At 42.5% G+C, this 17,644-nt stretch overlaps 1 protein-coding gene across 4 annotated transcripts in view; it reads left to right on the forward strand.

Annotated features, from left to right (window-relative positions):
- The window catches only part of CAPRIN1 (cell cycle associated protein 1), a gene marked incomplete at its 5' end in the record, with an annotated part of 97,634 nt that overhangs the window by 59,900 nt on the left and 20,090 nt on the right, over positions 1 to 17,644 (forward strand). Inside the window, 6 exons of one of the 4 annotated variants that reach the window (XM_080617146.1) lie at positions 523 to 2,195; positions 2,467 to 2,657; positions 11,533 to 11,595; positions 13,481 to 13,567; positions 15,873 to 16,111; positions 16,224 to 16,306. In XM_080617146.1, coding sequence (XP_080473272.1) covers positions 2,186 to 2,195; positions 2,467 to 2,657; positions 11,533 to 11,595; positions 13,481 to 13,567; positions 15,873 to 16,111; positions 16,224 to 16,306 — 673 coding nt within the window. Of the gene's footprint in view, positions 1 to 522; positions 2,658 to 11,532; positions 11,596 to 13,480; positions 13,568 to 15,872; positions 16,112 to 16,223; positions 16,307 to 17,644 lie in introns of those variants that run through there. The other 3 variants (XM_080617147.1, XM_080617145.1, XM_080617144.1) reach the window with 3 other exon arrangements.

The raw sequence follows: 17,644 nt of genomic DNA on the forward strand, positions 1-17,644 counted from the left end.
CTTTGATGCAGTAATTGTCATGTAATTAGTGCTCATGTAATCTCATGTAATAACTGCTCTCAGAAGCAGTATTTTCAACCTCTTTTTTTTTTTTACTTAGAGATCCTGAACATTTGCTGTTTTGTGTTACACTTTCCCATGAAGAATAAATATCTCATGTTGGTGAACAGGACCAGGCTTTCTTCTGGTCCAACATGACTTCTAACATATTGCCACCAATTTAGAGTGGTGAAGCACTGCCACAGGGTGCCCAGAGAAGCTGTGGCTGCCCCATCCCTGGCAGTGTTCAAGGCCAGGTTGGATGGGGCTTGGAGCAACCTGGTCTCGTGCAAGGTGTCCCTGCCCATGGCAGGGGGTTGGAACTGGAAAAGCTTTAAGGTCCCTTTAACCCAAACCAGTCTGGGCTTTTGTGATTCTCCCATCAGCTTTGATTTTTCTTTTATTGCAGATATCTTTTTAGCCCTTCAGCAATACAGGATTTGAGTACAAACTATGTCAGCATCCTATGACTTGGCCTAAAGTTTGGCTAAGCTGTTGAGGGCCTAGAGCTTACGTAGCATTGCAATGGCAGTGTAATAAGAAATTGTATTTTTGGGTCAAAAGGCCTCAATGTGCATTTGAAAATGGAAAAAGGTAATTTCAACCCCTGAGTAAGGGGCTTGGAGAAGTAAAGGCACAGAAATCAAGCCTTGTAAACATAATGGTATCAACAAAACCTCTTTGGTGAATAGTGAAAAGAAACAGATTTTCAATATTTGAGGATTTTTTGTTATACTTTGTTTATTCAATTGAAATAACCATGTTGGGTGATTCATTGCACTTGTTTTATAATTTGTTATGCAAAAGGAGGTGATTTGGGAAGCAAATAATCCAATATAAAATAACAAAGCATTGAGCTGCTACAGAAAATGCAGGCATACACGGGAAGTAGAAGTGTAAGAAGCAATGTTCATAGTTGGAATTAAGAGAAAAAAATACTGGCAATTGAATTTTCAGGGCCTTATATTCCCAAATTCTTCCATCTGTTAATTCCAGGAAGGCAACTGAATAAATACTAAAACCTTTCCAATGTTGTTTACCTCCCCAGCCTGCTGAAGGCAGTGGTATTTCATTTTCAAGCCGTACTCCACTAACAAGGCAGGGCATTCATTCAGAAATGTCCTTTTCTTCACGGAAAAACTAATGTTATGTCAGTACAATGTCTTTAATATTGAAGTAATTATTTGCTGCCAGCATAGAAGGTTTCCGAAATGCTAGCTAGACACGGTGCAGCTTTAGGTCACAGAGATGTGTAAAAGTGAAATATGCCGCGTAGTATTCGGGGTTGTATTTGGAGAGAGATGCAGGTACCTCTGACACGAAACCCAGTGTGAAAAGAGAAACGAAGAGCGTCTCCAGCGACTAAAACGCAGTTAAGGCCCAATTACAGCTGTGGCAATCCACCTCTCCGGAACCCTCCCACAGTTACAGGGACGTGCCTTAAAGGCATGAAGAGGCAGAAAACGCTTTTTGTAATGATGCTTATACCGGGAGCACCCGCGCTGCCGGGAAGGCAGGAGCGGTGCGATTGGCTTCCCTCAGGGAAGACCTCCGCTACCTCAAACCCATCGCCTCAGCGAAGCAGGGCCCCGCTCCTCAGCCCAAAGCCGCCGGCTGATCCACGGGCGGCGCTGAGCGGAGGAGGTGATGCCGGGCGGGCAGCTCGGTGCAGAGCCTAGGGGATCCCGGTGCAGGTCCGCGGGCCCGTAGGCGACGCGGCGCCGACAGCAGAGGGGGAAAGCCCGAACCCCGTCGCTCCGCCCGTCTATTGTGTCTGGCGCGGTGGCGCCCGCCGTGCGCCTGAAAGACCCGTCAGCGCCGAGCCGACAGACGGCGCGTTGCCGGGAAGCGCCTCTGTCCGCCTGGGGAGGGCCGGCACCGCGGCGCGCTCAGCGGGCGGGCTCAGGCGTTCTCCGCGGGCACCCGTAAACGTTGAGGACCCCGCGCCGCTCGCTCCCTGCCCGCCTTGCCTGACGCGCTGTCGTGCGCGCCCTCGCTCTTTGCCCTAGTAGCGCGGCGCAGCGGTAGCAGGAGCAGCGCAGGCGGTGGGGCCGGTAGTCGGCTGAGGCGGCCATTACTAAAGCGAGAGCGCAGCGCACCGGGTTCCCCCCCCTCCCCAAGGGCGCACAGGGTGAGGAGGGTGGCGATGCCCTCCGGTACATCGGCGGGGTGGGAAAGGGCCGAACCCCGGGGGAATGACCGTTGGGTGCGAGAGGCTGGGTGGCCACGTGATCAGTTCTTTGCGCGGGGGGGAGCAGTGTGGAAGGGGGCGCGCACCGGCAGGTGCGGCCCGCGTGCGCGCGCCCTGGGCGTGGGGAAGCGGCCGCGCGCGCCCGCCCTCCCGCGTGTCCCCGGCGGCGGCCCGTTCCCCGGTAACGCGGCCTCGCGCTCTCTCTCGCTCTGTCCCTTGTGCCTCCCTCTACCCAGAGATGCCCTCGGCTACCAACAGCACCATGGCGAGCAGCAGCGGCAAAGCGGGCCCAGGCGGAGAGGCTGCCCCGGCAGCGGCGGCAGCCCCGCAGGCATCGGGCGGCAGCATCACCTCGGTGCAAACCGAGGCCATGAAGCAGATCCTGGGAGTGATCGATAAAAAGCTGCGCAACCTGGAGAAGAAAAAGGTGATCCCCTCCCCCGCATACCCTGTGCCCCCCGGCTGACCCCCGCCTCTGCCCTTCGGGCCCTTCGCCCCGGGAGGCCCCCCGCTGCCTGCCGAGCCTTGCCCCCGGCCCTGGGCTCTCTGCAGGGACATTGAACTTCCCGGCCTGTTTTCCTCACTGTGCCCGCGGCCGGTCCCCTCGGCCGTGCCCTCCCGGTCCATGGGTGAAGGAGCCCGTGGCCTGCGCGGGTTGTTCCTGGCGTCGCCCCCAGGGGCCGCCCGCTGGAAGGTTCCAGAAGGGCGAACGCCTCATCTCCCGGCTTTTCCCCTTCCCCTTTCGGGGGTCCCCAGGCCCCTTCTACCGTCCGCCCTCTCCGGCGGCCTCAGGACTCAGCCGGGCACTCCCCCGCCTGCCCTGTGCGGCACGGCCAGTGGGTATAGGCCGGAGAGGCCGCGACCAGCAGGGCCGTAGCGCGGCCGCAGCCGCGGCCCCCTCCTCGCTGCCGGCGAGACCCCTCGTTGGCGCGGCTCCCTTCCCCCTCCCTTCCGCCTTTTGTTTCCCTCGGCGAGGCCTTGCCCAGCCGCGCTCTCCGCTCGCCTCAGGGAACGGGCCCCGATTTCCTCGCTTCCCCCCTTCATTCCGCCGTCGCCGGAGCGCTCCTGCTTCATGTCCCATAGGAGCGAGCGGCGGGGAGAGGCTGCGGCGCGGCTGGGTCCGTTGGAGCCCGGGCACATGGAAGCGGAGCTAACATGGCGGCGGCGGAGGCAGCCCCAGCCTCGCCGGCGGAACTGCATTGTGCGAGCAGGCTGCACAAAGCCGGGGGCCGCGGCCACCCCACCCAGGGATTGTTTGATCTCTCCTTTTTCATCGCCTTAAGCTTCACCCCTTTGGGAGCCTTAGGTCTGCTGGAAGCGGCCTCTCAGCAGTTATATTTAGAAATAGCTACTAAATCCGTGGTCCTTGGACGGTTCGAGTTGTGCCAGAGAATAAAAGGGTGTCGTGGTTACTTAGGGTTTATGTGCACCTACTTTGTTGCTTGATTAAACGAGCCTCAGAGGGCTTTGTGACCTGCAGAGCATGAGTTGTTCATCAGCAAAATACTAACATACATGTAGCCTAAAGACTTGCTTCAGAACACTCCATTAGTAAGCTAAAATTAGGGAATACTCGTCTGTGTTGAAGCCTTCCATCTGGTTTTACTCTTAGGAGTAAATAGACACAATTGCTCTTGTATTATTTCTTTAACAGTTTAGATTGTAGTAGGCTAGACTAGTAGTCTACCTTTGTATAAGGTGGAACTATTAGCAGTAAATTAGTCTGTACAGATGAGTTGCAAATGAACCAAGATGTGCTTTACCTGTAAATACACACACAGTGTAGTTTCCCACTTAAGAAATGTGTGGTATTTCCTGGCTTTTAAAAACGAAAGGACAAAAAGCTGCAAGCCAGGAGCTTTGAGAGATATTTTAGAATTGGAGGATCTTTTCTTGCTCCTTGTCTGAATACTCTTGTGCATAGACAGGACAAGATGTCTGTCTTAAACTCGTCATTAATACATACAAATATATGTGGACACAAAACCACTAGTTCTCAACTTGACAAAGAATGCAGGTCTTTCTGTACATCTGTGGTAGTTTCACTGCAATAAAATGGTTTGAAATAACTATATGTAACGTCTACAAAAACCCTCTAAACGTTATTCTGTGATGCTCAACATGGACATTTTAAAAACTAAAATGAGCAGGAAAACATTCTTCTGATCAATTCTCTACTTTGAAGTAATAGAGGGTAAGCACACTGACTGGTGTGTGGATCAGCTTTCTTTTCGAGTATTTACCTGTTTAAGATTAATAATTTACACCTAATTAACACTTGTTTTCATCTTTCCATTCTATTTAAATGGACTCTTATTTAACTTTTATAATACGTTAAGTTGGGAGGATGTGTAGGAAGCTATTTTCGTAGAAGAGAGTGAAACCTGATGATACTGGTCCTAGGTTTTGGGTGGGTTTTTTGTGTACCAGTGGCTGCTGTCACTACTCTTTTTAACATAGCAAGTGAATAGAGGAGATGAAGTGCCTTTTTCCTGGCCTCTGTTGAAAGATGCTCCATTAAAATGACTTGAAAGCATCTTCTTTTAGAGTATGTGATGCTGGGTGTGAAACAGAAAAGGCAAAGGCTAGGTCTTGAAAAAGAAAATCTGGGTGTGCTCTCACACTGATGAATTAAAGTTCAAAGATTTCTCCAGGTCTTAATGAGCTGAAGGTGTTCTGAAGCTTACTGAAGTAGGACTCTAGCACTATAAAAGTCATGCTCTTGGTGTGTCAAAGTAGAATTATGAATTTGGAAGCTGGAGCCTCTCCCTTGGTGGGAAAACCAACAGTTCCTTAGTAAATCAACCCTGATTACTGAAGAGAGCATTGCAAGCTTAGGGTCCTGAAAACAAAGCTTATTGTACACATGGGCATCAGTATTTTTATTTTATTACTTAAGTACACGCATTCATTCACTTTCCTTTATTTTGAATCTTTTTTTACAATAATATAGTCTTGCTTTTCTAACCATCCAGAAAGTAAAATCATACTGGGTACTGCACAGACAGGACTGAAGGAAAAATCTAGTCAATCTCCATGAAAACTTGTGCTTAGTTGGTCATTTAATCCCTTCTTTGTCAGCAGCTGATAACAAAGGGCAGTAGAGATGATTTTTGAGAGCTTTGTATTTGAGGTTGAATGCAAACGTATACTTGACTTTGACACATGCTTTTGAAGGATAAAATCCAGCTGCTTTGTAAGAGGTGCCATCTTAGGTTTTTAATGGTGTGTGCAGCTTTTAGTTGAGGGAAGGTTACTCTTTATGGAGAAATTGGACATGTTGAAGTAAATTACTTAGTGTCATGTTTCCTTCTAAACTCTGAGGATAAAACAATGTGACCAGCAAAATACAGCACACAATTTCAAATAGTAATAGTTACAATTAAGCTCTGCCATTCTGAATGTTTCTGTATGAATTAGCAATACTAGGTTATTAGTTATACTTTCATTTTCTCTTCCTGAAAGTGATCTCATTATGTGAAAGAATGAGCATTGCTTGTATTAGATAGGATAAATTGAATTGTTGTTCATAAATGTATGTGAAAACATGGCCTGGAAATGTCTGTGTTCTCTTCATCTCTTTAATTTGGAAATGATAAGGGTGCTGTCCTGTTTTTCCCTCTGTTCAGGGATGACTGGGTATCTGTGTGTGCATGGGAGGGAGTAATTGAAGCGATGTTTTCTCTGCCAGACCTTCAGATGTGCAACTTGAGTCTATGTTGACAAGCTGAGTTAATTTAAAAGCTGCATGAACTCCTCTGGGTTTTTGTTAGGTGACTGAGGTTAGAATCCTCCCAGCTCCCCAGGTGCTCTGGGACAAAACACTTAATTCAGACCTGCATTTCCTTCTCCCTGTCCCTTCTTTTTAGGGGGACAAACCTTTCCAAATTCAGCCAACCGAATGTAGATCAAACTTGTGTCTTGATACAGTGAGGAATGAAACCAAAGTTATTTTTGCTTTCAATTTGTGTAATATAGCATGAGCTATGTAAAAACAGTTTTTAAAACCAAGAGCTCTGTTAGGGACAAAATACTTCAATTGCTAACACACATTTTAAGGTGTGGGCAGGCGATCACAGATTATTGTTGGGCAACTGTAAATACGGAGTAAGCATTTTAGCTTGAACTACTTGACATGACTTGAGCTCGGTGTGTACAGTTAAAAAGGTGGCACATTCTAGCAGTAGCTGGTAATTTAAGATGCTGTTGCTTTTTCAGCCTATCTCTAAATTTCCAAACAAGTGTAATCCTGACTGGGTTGAAAAATGGACGCTTAAAAAGCGTCATGACTGCACAAGAATTCTCACTGGAACAGTAGATGGATGGTTCAAGTTGATCTGATTTGGTTCAGTAAAATGTTGGATTTCCCATAGGGAATGGCTATGAACCTATAGTAAAAGCTGAGATCTGTTTTCTGTTGTAGGTGCAGGTAATGATGGCAGGGAAATGCCATGCTTCAGGTTGCCCATCGTAGTGGCGCTTTAAAGTGCTTTTGCACCATTATTTGGGTCACTTGGATGTTCAACGCTTATGTCTCCAGAAGTTCTTGAGAAGCTGGGTTTCAAATTTGTCTTAGGAGGTTAAATGTGATTTTGAAACTGAAAAATAGTAAAATTCATTTGAAACTGTGTGTTGAAAGCCCAAATCTTACTTTGAAACCTCTTTGATAGCTGGTTTGGATACCCAGGCTGCTTCATCTGAAAACCAAGCAAGTTTATCTGTGAAATTACGTGGTGGTTGGTGCTTTTTGGTTTCAGCTTGCTCTGCTCTGTGTTTAACTGTTTCATGTAGCATAGGGATTATTTCTCATAGTGAGTTCTGTTACATGATGAGTCCTACAAGCTGTGAAAGATCTTCTGGTTACTTAAGTTTTTTTGTTTCTGCTTTGATGCTTTGTTAACACTTCTCTTTCAGAGCAAAAAGATGCACAGAATGTTTTGGGAGAACTCTGTGTTCTTGGAACCCAGTTTGTTCCTAGAACTCGCTGCTGTAAAAGTAAATACTTTTGAACATACAGGATGTGTTGAACAAGAATTAGGTCTTTTGCACCGTAGTCAACCTGTAGGTCCATAGCGTTTCTATAGGAAATAGCTTGATTTGGAAAGAGAACATACATATATGAAGCCATCAGAACTTCTAAAGAGTTTCAGTCATCTGTGGCTTTACTTAGTTCTGGTTACTGAAGAAGCAGGGTTGTTTTTGTCTCTGTAGTCAACTCATTGGAGCTTTACATTTTGGAGATAGCATGAATCCATAAGTTCTCTATTTGTTTGGGAGGGAATGGATCCTGCTCCTAATACAGCATGGAGATACTTCTAAACTGTCAAACTTACCAGGCTTTGGGGAAACCCCACAGCAGTTTTTATAACTGTTACTTTGAAAATAAATTCAGTTTAAATAGAAGACCTCCAAGTGCTTTATGTTCCAGAGTATTGATGTTAATGCTTCATTGCATCCTCTTGGTTGTAACTCAGGACTGAAACAGTTTCTTGGGACTTGTAAGGTGTGTGTATAGGAGGAGGTGCACCCAAAGGGGAACTGTGGTGGGGTTTGGGAGGTTCTGAACTTCCACCGTTACACTGATACAGTTTGTGTGTTCTGAACTTCCACTTGTTACCCTGATACAGTTTGTGTGTTTCACCTTTGATTCTTTTTTCTGCCCATTTTTCTGAGGAAATGGTCGTTTTCTGAGAAATTGTCATTTCTGGCCAGATTGCTGAGAAGTTAAACTGATGAATGACTGTGGAGATGGTGGTGGAGGGCAGATACAATGTACAAACATAAACCACGTTAACAAACTTCTGTATCGTAGATTGGCTTTCCTTTTGCTTCAGTGCAAAGTGTATTAGGCAGCTATTTTAAGTTTTGGATTATCTTAATTGTTTGATGCTGTTAAAAATGCATACAGTTTTTGAGATACCTCAAACTTGCAGTGGTCCCCTCCATCTTTTGCTTGAAGTGAAGTGTGCATTACAAAATGCTTACTTTAGCTGATTGGGGAGCTTACCTTCCACCTTGCAACTTGTTGTATATACTTGTGCCACTGTCACTGGTATAAACCACACCATTGGCATTATCTGGTTAAATATAGTGCCTCCCTCCTGCTCCTGGCCCTGTTTTTTAAGGGTTATTTTTAATCAGATCATTCCAGTGATCCAGTTTGTAATGTAGCACTGTAAATGACTGTAACAAGACAACTGAGAGGTCAGGCATTTTTAGACCCAGTATTGCTTTTGAAGCTAATGTCATGTAACTACATTTTTTTTCCCCTTACTTTAGGATGACATTTTTGAGGCGCTTCAGAGCATGTAATGAAAGTAGAGTGTGAGGAAAAGGTATCTGTTAGCATAATAAAGTAACTCAGTTTTGGATTGCTATTAAAATAAAGTCTAGGGCTTACTTAAACAATGAACACGACCACCGTCCTCCTGCCTCCACCTCCAGGTAGCCTCTATGTTGTGCTGCTCTCCTAGGGAACTCCAGAATACTTCCAGGTATGTCAGTGGGAGAAGAGCTGGAGCACAGTGACTTGCTGTCTGCAGAACTGGGGGCTGCTGACTCATGAGCACTTTTTAATAGACAATTTATGTGCTCACTTTGCCACTTGATTATTACATTTCTTTTCTGCTGGTTTAGCTTTTATGCCTCAAGATCTATATCCATGATGAGTGAGGATGGAGCTGTGTAAGGGGGGGTAAAATTGGGAAAGTCTTTACTTCTTGCAGACACTGCAGTAGGTTGCTAAGCAAGAATTTTGCTGCAGTTATTTTAGAGCAGTGGTGCTGCTGTTAGATTGCTGTTAGTTGACAGTACAGATTAAAAAGAGAGCATTTTGGCTTCCTTAATATTTGTGTGTAATGCAGCTTTCAGACCTTATAGTGTGTTTGGGATGATAGAAAAATGCTTACTCTGAAAGATTTGTGATAACCTATAGCTAAATACACATTTGCCTGTCCTCTGCATTGCAGCTGAAAGGGCTTTCCTTCTTCTGCTTTTACCTTTCTGATACAAATGTTTTTAAGGAAGAGAAAGTTAATAGAAGTACCTTTCCTTCTATTCCTAATGGTTAGAAATAGACATATTACCCTTTCTTTTTGCTGAATAAAAGTGAGCAACATATTTATAGTAGACCTAAGACTATTTGATTAGTTAAAACTTATGCACTGTTTGAATTAAGCATATCATTACCACAATATGCTTAACCTGAAGATACCAACCATGCTGAAGTAAGGCTGCATGGAAAACTTGCAAAAACAGTATTTTTGTCTCTTCCCTCCCTTAAGCCCTTAGCCACCAAAATGGGTTATGAGTGTTTTGCAGTATAATTTTGCAATATGCATTTTCTTCAGCCAAGTTGATCCTAAATAGTATTCTAGAATTTGATGTTCCATCGTGTTTGGTTTACTGTTGTTGTTGTTTATGGGTTTATGTTGGAAATTGGATCACAGAAGTTGTTAGGGCTTTTTTAATGCATTTTTGTAAGTGCTGTTCAACTGGCTGGTATTAGCAGTCTATTAACTGTGCAGCTTCACAAACAATTGCATCAGTGTGACCAAGGGAATTGTAATCCACAGCATGGTAGTAAGTGACTTGAGCAAGTAGGAACTTTGTGAAGCCAGTTCATTGTAGGATTTAAGCTACCTTAAGCAGTGGAGGCGTTGGTTAACCTGGCTGTCCTTGTACTGGGGCATTGCTGTGTTGGAGCTCTTTACCCTCTCTTTTGACTTCACAGCTCATCTACATTCTCTTAAATCATGAAAACTACTCCTATGACTGTCCAGCTGTGTCACTATTTGTTGTAAAGTGAGTATGTAGAAGAGTAAAATGACCTTATTTCATGCTTGTGGTAGATTTCCAATATGTTGGATGCTCTTCAGGGCTATTTTTGTGATCTATTAGGAGCTGTGCCTGCTATGTTTGAAAGCTGTTACCCTGCTAGTGTCTGTCCCCAGTATAGAATTCCTAGTGATGCTATTTCAGAGCTCAGGAACTTCTTTGACTTTGCTTAGGCCATTCCTGGCTCTGATACACTGAAAGGTGAAGTAGTTGTGCTATATCTAATCAGTAGAATTTTGTCTTGGTGCTAAGTGACATCAAAAGGACCAAGTCTCATAAGGGTGGTTTTGTGTTTCAGTAAGTGATGCTGGGCATCGAATGCTTCATAAGAGGAGCTTTCTTAACCTGTTTTACAGGCTTTGTTCTTTCCAAACTGTCTGAGATTGAGCAGAGAAGTTGAATTAACTAGAAAAATACCAGGAAAGTATTTTAACTGAATTTAACGTGGTAAAAAACCCCAAAGACCAGCAACGAAAAACCTGTCACTTGGCGGCAAATGGAAGCTTGAAACTGTGGTTGTATGGGGATTGTAATTTTCCCATTCAAAATGAAGTGTTTCTGATTGCTTTCCTTTTCATGTTGTTGTTACGCTAGATAGGGAAGATAATTGAGGATTCATTTAATAGCTTTCTTTTAATAAGCTCAAGGCAAATTTCATACAAAATATGATTATGTGATAATGCAGAAATGGTGAAAACATAGAGCTTAGTAGCTGGGTATGGTATTCTGATGGACTTGGCTTCTCTTCCAAGAACCTTTCTACTTAGCCTGTAGAATCCTTGTCACTGGGGCATGCGTAAGTTTTACCTGCTTTTGGCTAATGTCTGTGTTTTGCATGGTTTTGTGTTTAGACAGATGAGAGAGCTGATCCTGCTGCAAATTAACCTCATGATTCCTGTTTCAGTTTCTCCCCGTGAGAAGGAAACCTTAATGCTCTTGAACAGAAGTATTTTAGAGCTATTAATATGAATTGTGTTGGTGAGCATTCTTGCACAAAGGATTAGAAACTGGTTTAAATGCTTTAAAACTGCCTTAACTGATGCAATTACAAAGAGTTCTGAATCTTAATAGCATTGACTGTTTTTTTTTTTTTGCAGTCATGTTTTTGGTATTGTAGTGGTACAGTGGTAATGGGCTGTGACTCAGAGCTGTGTTCAGCTCTTGTTTGGACTGAAGGAAGTGTGCATGGAGAGTGCTTTCCCTATTAGGAGGATTGTGTATTTCCTCAGAAACTAAGGCTGGTTGTGACGATTGTATTGTGGTAGCCAAAAAACAAGCTTAAAAGATTTGTCTTTTAACCCAGAAGGCAATTTTTCTGTATGTCTACATGACAGTTCCATGCTTGTGTAATGTGTTACAGTCTGTGCCCACTGTAATATTACACTACCTAATTACGTTAGCAGAAGTAGAAAAAAAGCAATAACTTGATTTTGGCTCTTCATAATAGCATTTTTCTTTCTTTTCAGAGCAAACTTGATGATTACCAAGAACGAATGAACAAGGGAGAACGTCTGAATCAAGATCAACTGGTAAAAAACAAAAAGACTAACCAGATCTCTGTTAAATTGTCGTGTGATCCTGGCAGGGAAGAAAGAGATGAATTTCATTTCCCCTTTCCCCTTGTTAAAAGCTACATTTTTCTGAGTTCTGACTTGCCCTCAGTTTTTTATTGCCTATGTTTTCTGTTAATCGGAACTGAAAGACTAGGTTGAGGAGCATGTTTTAATGCTTTATGCTTGTTGAGGTTAGCTTGTAAATAAGCTGTGGTGAACATTGGCAAATGTTGCAACCTAGGACTGTTGAAAGAACTAAATGATACCTCTGAGGTTCTCTGGACATTATCCTTTTCTTCACAGAAAATGTGCCCAGGGAGAGCTTAAGGAGCTTAGTCACTTAGTGGTAGCTTGTAAATACTGTGCGGTCTGGTTAGAGAGGTAGCTTACACCATGGACTCTGAAAATAAGCTATGTCCGTGTGTATATCACAGCTGTCAGTGTAGCAGATGTGCCCCTCTAGATAAGCTGGACCTGGTGAATGTATGCTGGTTCTTAAAGTAGGAAGTTGTAGAGTTTGTCTCAACAGCAGTTTTCCAATTGTAGTAAATATGAAGCAAGTAGCAAATTAAATTCAGTTGTGTGATGCCAACATGCGTATTGGTACTTAAAGAGATTTCCAGATGCTCAGTAATCAACAGTGTTTTGTTGATGATTTTTAACAGTGAAAAAAATGAAGGAAAGATATAAATGTACTCTGCAACTATTGCAGCTGTTGGCAGTTAAAGAATTTGCTGCTTCTCTTGGTCCATGTGATGTCTTCATCTGTCTGGGCTTCACTTTGCTTTTTCTGTGCCAACTAAGCTGAAATACCATTCTGTATTTTATTTTCTAATGGCATATTGTGAGAATAAATCATACTAAGTTTTCCAGTTGAGCAGGGAAGAGAACTGAAATTTCACATTGAGGAGGGAAGCTCCTGGTTGAGTTGTATGAAGACCGCAGCCTGACTGCCAGACTTGATAAAGATAAAGCCTTTCTTGGTTTGAGAAATGCTGAAAGTATTTGTTAGTTTCAGTTGCATCTTCTGCTTCTATAAATCAGCTAAGAATGATGAATTTTATACATCTCCTAATGTATATGTGTAATACCTAATATGTGTATAAGTTTCTTAGCTGTATTACGAATGAAATCCCTAAGAAACAGGCAAAACCTCCTTGCTTTTTTCAAAAGCTCCTTGCTTTTGAAAGAAATTAGGACCTTACCTTTTCTTCCACTCAGATGTTATTTGATAATGTTCTACCAAGAACATACCCCTTATTAACGTAGTCACAGCAGGAGTGTAAATGCCTCTGCTGGGTTTCCCCCCCCGGCCCTGCACCAATTTGATTCTCTGTAATTTCTCATACTGTGAAGTGAGTTAAGGAGCTTGGGTTGTTTGGGTGCAAATCAGAGTATTAGATTTAAGAAAATAGCAAATAATAAAGATTTCTAGAGGAGGAAGCATTATGCTCTGTATATGGTTTGATTTTTTTGGCTCTGACTCAAGATAACAATGCATTAATTCTCAAACCTTTATCTCTTGAGCAGTTTTAAGTGGCCAGATACCTCTTCTCCCCCATTCCCCTGGCCTGCCAGTTAGTTTTTGTCAGAAACTGGCTAAAGCCAAACAGCATGTCATGGACATGAGCATATATAAGCGTATGCTTTAGCTTATTTATCTAGGAAACTAGAGGCCCTAAAGATAACCACAAATCTCAATATTTTCGCCAGTGAAAATCAAAGTTTGACTTAACATCGTTGCACTCACATTCAGGGACGCTGTGTCTCACTGAGGAACTGAAAATGTGGTGGTTTGTTTGTTGAAAGTATGTATTTTTATTGTGATTGTTTACTTTCGTGTTTTCTTGTTTCTTTTAAGGATGCAGTGTCAAAATACCAGGAAGTGACAAATAATCTGGAATTTGCTAAAGAACTGCAGAGGAGTTTTATGGCTCTGAGCCAAGACGTAAGTAAAAAGCAAGTGGTGTACTGTGAGCTATCCAGACACTTAGACTTTAAACGATTTCACTGACACTAGATGCAGTAGTTGCCTCTATTTACAGGGGTGAAATGCTTGTGATTTCTTGTGTGATGGTTTACTCAGTGTACTAGTTTGTGTGAGGTTTATTCAAGACTATTCCTAAAAGATTTTTCTGATGGACTACGTAAATGTATAGGAACAAAAATAATGCATTCATTTTCTGACAAAACATAACTGTTGAAAACAGGGTGATCACAAAATAGGCCATACAACATTAGAGACAGCTATTTCCTGCCAATAGTAACCTTTTCTTTAATCGATTTCACAAGCCTGCTTCTCTCTTTGGCAAGTGGCTGAGGATTACGGTGTAATCAGGAATAAGTTCTAAAACCCTAATGGGCAATTCCAGTTATATGAACAGCTTTGCTTTATTTTTTTTTGTGCCAAGAGCTGCAAACAACAAGCCACTTTAGACCTCTGCAGTATCATTGCAAGGAAGAACTGAAGCAGGTGAAAGTGTAATTCCGCAGGACTGACAGATTCTAAATGCAGTAGTGTAGTTGGAGTTAATGAGTTATGGAAGAAGCAGCAGTGCTGGTAGGATTTGTTGTGTAGTTGATGTTAGTGCAGCAGACTGATCTAACAAGTGTATTTAGTTTTGGGACAGACTGTCATAACTTGGAGAGCATCAGCATCCTCACATTATGAACTGTTTTTTGCATCGGATATAGTTGTAAGAGTGTAGGCCTCTAAGCCAAGCTGCTTCTTTGCTTTTCTTGCATCAAGGTTTCATGTATATTTATGGAATGTTAGCAATGAAGAACTTTCTTCTTCTGACAAGTTTATCCTGACATATTTCCCTGGTCAGCTGACTGCTAGAAGAAGTGAGTGAATCCAGCAGTAATAAATAGGGGCTCTGCTTTCACATTTGTTGGCACTTTTTCCTGGTTGAAGTTAGTTTTCATGCATCATAAGATATGTCTTTGATTTTAAAAAGGAAATTCAGATGTTTCAGAGGAAGAAAGTTACTGTCATGAGTTACAGTTTTTGAATGCAGAGGTGAAAGTTTTGTATAGTTACTAAGTGAGCAAGTGGAATTTTGGACTCTGGGTGCTTGGATTAAGAATAAGAATGGAAGAAACATACTGTAGGTTCAGACTAGTGATGCATTTAGACCAGTGCTGTGACAGCAGTTGTAGAAGGCACTATGCAGAGCACAAGGCTGATGGTAATCCTTCATTCATTCCCTTCCAGCATCTGTCATCCTCAAACTGAGAATGTTAGAGTAGATACATTCATGTTCCCGTTAGTGTCTGTCTGTGGACCTCATGTCCAAGAGTCTGTTTAAATCCTCTTTGAACTTGCTGATGCTGTCTCCCCAGGCTTTCATGGCAAAACATTCCAGGGTTCCCTCCCATGGTGTGTAAGAAATGAGTACTGTTATTAATCTGTTTTAAGCTGATCTTCTAGTAGTTTGAATAAATGCCTCCTCCATCATGGGATATGGTGAATAACAGCTCTTCATGTTATCTGCTGGCCTTTATATGATGCCTTGGGTGACATGGTTTAGTGTGGGGTGTCCCTGCCCATGGCAGGGGGGTTGGAACTAGATGATCTCAAGGTCCTTTCCAACCCTAACTGTTCTATGATTGTATGATGAAAAATCTTGGATCACTGTTACTCTTTCAAATTGAAGAACCCATGACTTAGACTGTTCTTATCAGGCCTCTGCTCTGTCCCCTTAATAAGTTCTGTTGCCCTTCTCTGTGCCTTTTCTACTTGCTGAAGGTCCTCCTTGGGTTACGGAAGGCAGAAGTTGTAAATAGACACATTAGTTGTCTAAAAGGTTCTTGATATTGTAAATTTTTGCCACTTAGATCTAGATCAAAATCACTTAGTGTTTACAGAATAACTCATAAAGGAAGCAGTAATAGCAAGCTGGGCTTGTTTTAGATAACGTATTGGTATCTAAAGCTTTAGATGTGATAACAGCAGTTACTTGATTGAACTGCTTGTAAGTCATGCAGAGAACTACAGACTTAAGTAGAATATGATGAAGATCCAAGGTTTGTGGCATTGATTTTAAAGTTAGCCTTAATTTGCGGGCTTTTGATTCTGCTTAAAACTGCTTAAATTTCACAGCTTATTCTGCTGTAGCGTTAGATTGATAAGTAGCAGTTCAACACCAAATCCACCTCTTTACCACTAAAAGACATTTCAAATCTATTTTTTCCCCTGAGTTCACTGCAGAATCCAAATTTAAGCAATTTAATATTTCCATTTTAACCAGATCCAGAAAACAATAAAGAAGACAGCTCGCAGGGAGCAGCTGATGCGAGAAGAAGCTGAGCAGAAGCGTTTAAAGACTGTACTAGAGCTACAGTTCATTTTGGACAAGCTGGGTGATGATGAAGTGCGCAACGACTTGAAACAAGGTTCAAATGGAGTACCAGTGCTGACAGAGGAGGAACTGACCGTGCTGGATGAGTTTTATAAGCTAGTTTACCCTGAGAGAGACATGAGCATGAGGTAGGCTTAGTGTAAAGTACTTTTCTTTATAACAGTCAGTTACAAATAACAATGTGTTTGTACTGTGGTAATTTAAAGACTTGGTAAGAAATTAACTCTTATTTTTTTTAAGGTTGAATGAGCAGTATGAGCAGGCATCTGTTCACCTCTGGGACTTACTGGAAGGGAAGGAGAAACCAGTTTGTGGAACAACCTGTAAGTATAAGTCTGTGTGAAGAGAGTGCACTGAATTTCTGCCTGAACTTACAAATACAATGTCTGATCTGAGAAAACTTTGGCAGTTGAAGTAACTGCTTTATTCAGACCTTAGATGGACTGTAACAGAATAACTTACTGAAGTGTGAACTTAGTACGTAGTGTGTTTTGTTTTACTGATGCATTACTCTATTTAAGCTGTTTCTGCTATTTCAGCAGTATTCTGCTGCTGGTGGTGCTAAGTGGCAATTTTTGTTTTCTGGAAACCTGTGTGTAAACAAGGAGCTTTGTCAATAATGTGACCAAATACATAATCTGACGTGGCCCTTTTTAGTGTGATGTTTTACTCTTTTCTCTCCTGGAAAAAGCATTCTGGTTTTGCCCTATATTGACTAACTCTATAAATCAGGTTCTGATCATGCAGATGGAATTTCTTTACTGTTTTATTGCAGAAGTGTAAGTTCTCGTATATACATAGCTTCTGACATTAGACTAAGAAAAATGGCTGTGCTTGGCAGTTGTCTGTTTCTTGTATCATGGGGAATTTTTGAAGTCTCTTAACTGGAAATCAGTAGGAAAGTTGTAGGGAAGGTAATCCTGTTTTGTGGGTAAAATGGCCAACAACTTTCCCCCCTTTTAAAAGAATCAATTTCCCTTATTACATTTGAGTAGTATTGAGCCATGGAAAGAGGTTTTTGTGTTCTATTTATAGGAAGTTAAATAATAGTATTGCATTGTTACCTAACCTGCTTTACTGAGAAGTGATACAAGGAGAGGACAATACTGTGTCCTTCATAAGATTTTTCCCTTGTTTGTGCAGAACTTCAGATTATTTATATTCTTGAAATGAAATCTTTTCAGGAGGTACAAGGTTAGTATTTTTTTACTAACTCAAGTCTGAAGTGGTTGTGGTGTTAGATCTTTGAGAGCCCAAAGGTATGCGCCGCCTATTTATTTCAAGAGGTGGCTGAAGCAGAAGGTACAGAGCTGGTTTTCAGGAGGGAGCTGATGGATGCTCATTGGAGACTTGAGTCATTCTCTTACTGGATGAAGTTAGGCTGGGTATTGTGTCTGGATCTCAGGATGAGCTTTTAGTGATAATCACCTTCTTATAGGGATGAATGTTAATGTGTTTCTGTTCTCTTCTCTGTGTATGTACTGACTCATACAGTGATTATCACTTGCCAGACATGCTTTGTGAATTTTCCATTTTGAGTCTGTTTCGGTTTTTGTTGGCCTGGGCAGTCAGTAATGCTACCTTGCCAATGTGGCTGATCTGTTTTGGGTAAGACACCACAGCATTCGTCTGAGGCACAGAGTGCAAGCTTGTGCCTGTTC

This window comes from Psittacula echo (assembly GCF_963264785.1).
Source record: "Psittacula echo genome assembly, chromosome: 5".
Lineage (NCBI taxonomy): Eukaryota > Metazoa > Chordata > Aves > Psittaciformes > Psittacidae > Psittacula > Psittacula echo.